Source organism: Pyricularia grisea (genome assembly GCF_004355905.1).
Source record: "Pyricularia grisea strain NI907 chromosome V map unlocalized Pyricularia_grisea_NI907_Scaffold_6, whole genome shotgun sequence".
In the NCBI taxonomy this organism is placed as follows: Eukaryota; Fungi; Ascomycota; class Sordariomycetes; order Magnaporthales; family Pyriculariaceae; genus Pyricularia; species Pyricularia grisea.
Window position 1 is genome coordinate 1,870,325 of NW_022156719.1, and position 6,000 is coordinate 1,876,324.

Sequence of the window (6,000 nt, forward strand, 5' to 3'; positions counted from 1 at the left end):
GTAAATTATTTGGAACAGTCCTTCAAAAAAAAAAAATAGTGGTGTTCCTTTTTTTTTCTTATTTTTTTTTCTGTAACACCTCGTGACATTTTCCAAGCCATGGCCTGACAGCTAAAACCAGCATGAAAAGGTGAATTTTCCTTTTATCTCAGATGGTGGGGGTTTTTTCTTTTGTCGGGAACCTTGTACAGCCACGTGGCTTACACGGACGGAGTTTTCTTTTTATACGCAACTAGATAGCCGGAGGGGTTTGATGTTTGTGTTTTGTTTTCGTTTTTCCCCCTGGGTATCACAAATGGATAAGATAACAAAACTTGTGGTATGGAAACACACGAAACCCAAGAGCCAGGGTCATTGCTTGCAGACAAAACTATTTTGGGGTCATTTAATTATTTGGTCCTGGGGACAAGTGACTTTTCAAGGACTGAATCGTGCTGGCAATGACAAAGGCAGCACACACAGCCTCAAAAATAGTATCTTTCCGTATTGGGAGCGTCAGAGTCATCACTGCGTGGAATGAGGCGACAAGATTGCCCTCCCACGCTCCGGATGCAAACATGACATCAAAGCAAAGAAGACAATCTGAGCCAGCAGAAAAAAAGAAAAAACCATATATACATCCCGGCCTTTGTGACGGCAGCTCACGCATGCTAATGCTGGTGGGACTTTCATGCATTTATATCTTGAACAAAGATGTTGCCTCGCATGAATGATGTTGCCTAGGAACTAGCAACGCTTTGCTCTCGAAAAAAAATAACCGCAGAAAAAAAAAAAAAAAAAAAAAAAAAAAGACTCAATGTCTTCACTCGTAATGATTCGCTCTCGAAAGAGAAAGACCAGCCGCTCAACAACACAGTTGTGGCAGGGTGTTGACACCAGTCCGTCCAAACGACTAGATATCGACAAGATCATCAAGGGCGATTCGAACCATCAGATAGTCCTCGGCGTTGGAAGCACCTCGTTTACAAAGTCGGATTCGCTGGCGCAGGTTGGGCAGTGGTTCGTTTCCCAGGCGCATCCTACATCCATGTGTTGGTTACCCCGAGAGATTTACTGACCACGCAGATGTTTAGTGTATCTGACCAGGTATACAGCCCCAAGGGCCGAAGATGGTACGCACGCAAGTCCCTACCGGCGACGACAAAGACGGACTCGGACCAAGATACAGTGCGGCAAGACCGCAGGAGCTTCATCAGCGAGATTGAACAACTGAGACTGTTACGTCATAAGCATGTTGCCAGACTTGCAGGGAGCTACAATGACGTGGAGGGGATCGCATACCTCATGGAACCCGTTTCCGACACGACGCTCGACATGTTGCTCGAGGGGGACCTCGACCACGACGCCCGTATCCTTCTTCGGCAGTCGTTTGGATGTCTTGCCGCCGCCCTTGGTCATATACACGGCCACTCCCTCCACATCCAACAGCTCTCCAGCGACAACATCTCTGTACATCATGGTAAGCTCGTCATCGGCGGCTTTGGGGCGCTGGTGCAGAATCCAGAAGATGCTGCGTATGCCGCACCTGAGCTGATAGATTTTTGCGACGTGGACGAATCTTCAAGAGACGTGTGGGCGCTCGGTGTGATCTATCTGAAGATGCTGATGCGGCTCCATGGAATGCGGTCCAGCGAGTTCCGCTATTGGGTCCACGTATACAGCAAAGAAGCATATGGTATGGATGAACAAGACAGCCTCGTCGACTGTGTGGAAAACTTCATGGCATCTGTGCAAGGCCAAGACAGGGCTCGATATCAAGGGGCAGCGGCGTGGACGTCGGCCCTTCTGCGAGAGGAGCCGTACAAGCGGCCGGATTGCCAAACATTGCTGGAAAGCATCCTGGCTTCACGGCATTCGCGAGAGTTCTGCTGCACAGACTGTCGTCGAGCCCGCGCGAGCAATACGACGCGCAAAAACAACGCTAATCTTGCGCTTGTCAAGGTTGGCCACCAGACTCTGAGAGGGCTATTGGCACGCATCCCCTATGTTGGCCCCAAACAGTCTCACAAAGACTACCACACGGGAAACAAAACCACGAGTGGCAGGAAAACCCGCATCAGCCCAGTGGCCGAGGCCAAGAGCCCTGGTTATAATCACGCCAAACCTGTTTCCATCAGAGGAATCAGCGAGGAGAAACTACCCTTGTCAAGGGCCACATCATCTACAATAGTTGGATTCGTAGGAGATTCAGAAGAATGGCCACCTATAACGGCAAAATTCGATGCTATGGCTGACAGCCGCCCACTGTTCGGATCAGCATATGATGACAAGGACCAGGCGTTCATGTATCTGCAGGAAGAATGGCATGAAGGAAAAAGGTTCGAAATGTCACCAACAACTTCTCTCTTAAGCCTAACGTCTCAGTCACATCACACACCTAGAGAAACTTCTCCAGTGCGGCCTGAATCCAATCCACAACCAAGGGAATCAGACGAGGTCGTCGTTCAAAATCTCAACCGCAGCTGTATCCAGGGCGAAGCGAATACTATTCGAGTCCACTTGGAAGAGGCACTTGAGCGCCGGCTCGAATCTGCTTGTGACGAGGCTTGGTTCAATGTGGTGCACAGCGCCGGCAATGGACACAGCGACTGTGTACGCATTTTCCTCGAAGCAGCAGGCAGCGACTTTGTCAACAGGGTAGAGCCTGGCCCGGGTCGCAGAACCGCGCTACTTCTTGCTGCAGATGACCAAAAACTCACAGGGGCTGATCTAGAAGAGCTCGTGGCTCTTCTCCTAGACCACGGGGCAGACCCGAACGCAGTCGACTCGCGGGGAGATCACGCCCTGGCGAAACTCATACGGCGTGGTGGCGATATGTCACGAACTGTAGAAGTCATTGCCAGATTGCAAAATACCGACCTAGACAAGCCTGCGGGTGAGAGTGAGGATAGACCTCTCCATCTCGCCGTGGAGCAGGCGAACGTCGCTGTAGTTTCGCTTCTGTTGCATCTCGGGGCGGATGTCGACCCTGTCAACGCAATGGGGGTGACGCCACTGGAAGCCCTCGTGATGCAAGTGTACAATGCCCCAGGGTTGCGTGCCAGCCGGGAACAGGCAAAGATCGTGCAGACGCTGTGGGATTTCGGGGCCAGGAAGGACGGAGTGAAGAGGTTCTATCTCGCAAGAGAGAAGGGTCATGCTTAGGTGGTGTTCATAAGCCCATAAGTTAGGTAGCCAGAAAGTAATTGACATATCTGGACCAAACATCGGCTGAAAGAAGTGATTCTCTTGGAGCATTCTGTCTGGTTAGGGCAGACAAAAAAAGAACAGAGAACTTCATGTCAAAAGACAAAAACATACAACACCGAGGATTCCCCAATGGTCACCCACCTGAGTACTGGTTCGGCCCTCACTGGTTTGACTAGGGGAGAGCGGACGGGATCCCGTATATTCCAGTGGGTATGGTCGTATGTGAGGGTTGAGCATCTCGGGTAGAATCAAATCGATAGCATTGCGATGGTGTTGGAAGAAAAAAGTTGGTTTCGCCCTGATCGTTGTATGTGAAGTGGGGTGAATGGTAACTGTTGCAGGCTATATTTACCGAAGTCACTGGCATTAGTCATTGACGGAGGCCTTCGTTTTTGACGATGTTTTTAGTGCAACAGTAACGCAGATAACCAAAGTGTTCACATCCATGGTAGGTGCAATTTTCCGACCTCTCCCTCTAAACCAGGTAGATATTGACAGAAAGAATAATTGATACGCAAGTCCTAAACTTTAATGACATATCGGTCGGGTGCTCCCCGCGATCTTAATTTCCACAAACCTTTGGTTTAAAAAAGAAAGGACTGGTTGGTCTTTACACCACGTCATTCCCGCGAGACCACGTGACCACGCGAATGTTTATCCCGCCTCCTCATCCCAATTTCATGCCGCTCTCTCTGCTGAAGCGCGTCTGGTCTTCAACATAACCAACCCAACCCAACCCAAATCTCTAGCGAGGAAATCTCTCAATAAATTCTCCCCAAGTACTTAGTTTTGCGACGTGAAATCAACGACCTCAATTCACAATTCACACATATCAAGCCCATCATGCCCCCAAAAGTATCAAGTAAGAAACGTGCTCGCGACGAAGAGGCGCAGTCCAGCGGCAGCGAGGCCGAGACAAGACCGGCACCAGTGAAGAAAGCCAAGTCAAAAGGTAGCAACTCTAGTGGCTCTCAGGTCGATGCAGAGGGTAATCCTTTCTGGGAGGTGCGTTCGACTAGTCAGCCTTGGCTGTTGACTCCAACGTCTATTACGAAGTTGGTAACTTCGCAACTGACAAGCTTATGAGTCTTTTCTCAGATTGCCGACAAGCGCCGAGTTGGCATCTCACAGTTCAGAAAGACGGATTTCATCAACATCCGCGAGTACTACGAGGCTGGCGGTGAAATGAAACCTGGCAAGAAGGTAGGCATACACTTCTCTGAACTGGCTGGGAAAGCACAAGATCCCTTGCTTCGACCTGCTAACTGTCTAATCTATCTCTAGGGAATCGGACTGACGGTGGATCAGTATACCGCTCTCTTAAAAGCTATCCCTGCCATCAACGCCGAGTTGCGCAGCAGGGGTCACGACATCACTGATGACTCCGATGGCGGTGGTGCCCCGGTTGTCGCAAAGCCTGAAGTCAAGTCTAAGAAGTCGACCAAGAAGCAGGAGAAGAAGGCCAACATCGAGGCGACAAGCGACGAGGGTTCCGGTTCCGATTGAGTTGCCAGCTTTTCGGTCCGATAGCTTTGATCAACCCCCAGTTGCTTAGCCCTGGGGCATTTCACATCCTTATGATCTTTGACTTTGCTGTACTAAAGGATAAAGACTTCGTTTTCACAGACTGATGAAGATACGAAACTTGGCATGACCAACGGATGGCGTTGACTACAAAGGTGCACGGTACTTTGGTTCTCGCGGGGCTTTTGTAAATAAAAAGTCGTCTCACACCAGTCACTGCAACCTTTAATCCCGTTTCAAAACGCGAAGAAAGCCTTTTTAACAGTCACATTTCACAGACGCAGACTATATTTCAAGCGTCAAAAAATGAAAAATTGAACAATAAAAAAAAAAAAGCCATCCCGGAAGCAATGCCGGGTTAGGCCTAACACTCAGACCTGTTCTAACAAAAGGTTGCAGAACAAGACATTTTTCAGCACCTGGCGGAACCGTCCAGTGAGTTGCCTGCCGGTACGGTGGCTTAATGGTCTTGGTTGAGCCCTGACTGCCGCTTTTAGTGACAGCCCGACAAGCCCCTGATGACTAAATTAGCTGGATACGACGTCAAACTTCACAGCCCTAGTGTTTCCCCGCATCACATCCAACTTCAACTCGGCCGCAGATTAGCGCGTACCATGTCACCTTCCCAACGCGGACAAAAATTATGTGCCAAGCAAGCAAGGTACACTCAATGCATTTACATGCAATTACACTCGCAAACTCGGCAGCATGCATCAGCACATTAGCGCTTTCTTTCACCTCCTCCCCAACACCTCTTCCACAATCTGCAACAATATGTTCCACTTCTTCATCAAGGTGGGCGGGCATTGAGATGCGAACAAGCTGTCGGGAGGATCGCCGTTCGTTCCTGATCGTGCGTCCTAGTGCAGTTCTAGTCTCGGGTGGCAAAAGGACCGGTATTCATTGCCGGCGGTGACCCCCGGGCTTCGTCTGTGGTTTCGCGGCAGCAAAGAGAAAGATAACAAAACACTATGATCGCTTTCGCTTTCGCTTTCACTAGCCATCATTCCCCTTTACCGGACCGGCCGTATGTCAGGTCAGGTTCGGGATGGGCTGGCTTCAGTTTTCACTTTGTTCCTTTTTTTCCCCTTGTCGTTCTTCCAGGTCTAGAAGGTTGCATCGACATAACATATGGGTCGGCTAGCATTTGTGGGTATGCTGGACCTGCCAAGATGCAGCACACATCCAGCTGATCGTCAGTCAAATGCTACACAAATTTTCAATATATTTATTTGCTTGCGCTGTTGCCCTCCATGCCCTCCGGGTGATAGCTGCGCGTTACCCCCC

The 6,000-nt window shown here is 49.8% G+C and overlaps 2 protein-coding genes across 2 annotated transcripts; both read left to right on the top strand.

The window, feature by feature from the left end:
* Positions 1 to 796: 796 nt before the first annotated feature.
* PgNI_08512 (uncharacterized protein) lies at positions 797 to 3,144 on the top strand (the record flags this gene model as incomplete). Its single annotated transcript, XM_031128508.1, has 2 exons — positions 797 to 999; positions 1,074 to 3,144. 2 exons carry the CDS (start codon positions 797 to 799, stop codon positions 3,142 to 3,144), a joined length of 2,274 nt encoding a protein of 757 aa, XP_030978517.1.
* A 767-nt stretch (positions 3,145 to 3,911) lies between these two features.
* On the top strand, positions 3,912 to 4,977 carry PgNI_08513 (uncharacterized protein). The gene is made up of 3 exons (XM_031128509.1): positions 3,912 to 4,194; positions 4,288 to 4,392; positions 4,474 to 4,977. Exons 1-3 carry the CDS (start codon positions 4,033 to 4,035, stop codon positions 4,693 to 4,695), a joined length of 489 nt encoding a protein of 162 aa, XP_030978574.1. The 5' UTR covers positions 3,912 to 4,032; the 3' UTR covers positions 4,696 to 4,977.
* Positions 4,978 to 6,000: the final 1,023 nt, after the last annotated feature.

Excerpts from the sequence above, each read along its gene's own strand:
- PgNI_08513 (XM_031128509.1), top strand. The coding sequence starts at position 4,033 with ATGCCCCCAAAAGTATCAAGTAAGAAACGTGCTCGCGACGAAGAGGCG. Across the intron at positions 4,195-4,287 it reads AGGGTAATCCTTTCTGGGAG|ATTGCCGACAAGCGCCGAGT; the intron begins GTGCGTTCGACT and ends GTCTTTTCTCAG. Across the intron at positions 4,393-4,473 it reads AAATGAAACCTGGCAAGAAG|GGAATCGGACTGACGGTGGA; the intron begins GTAGGCATACAC and ends ATCTATCTCTAG.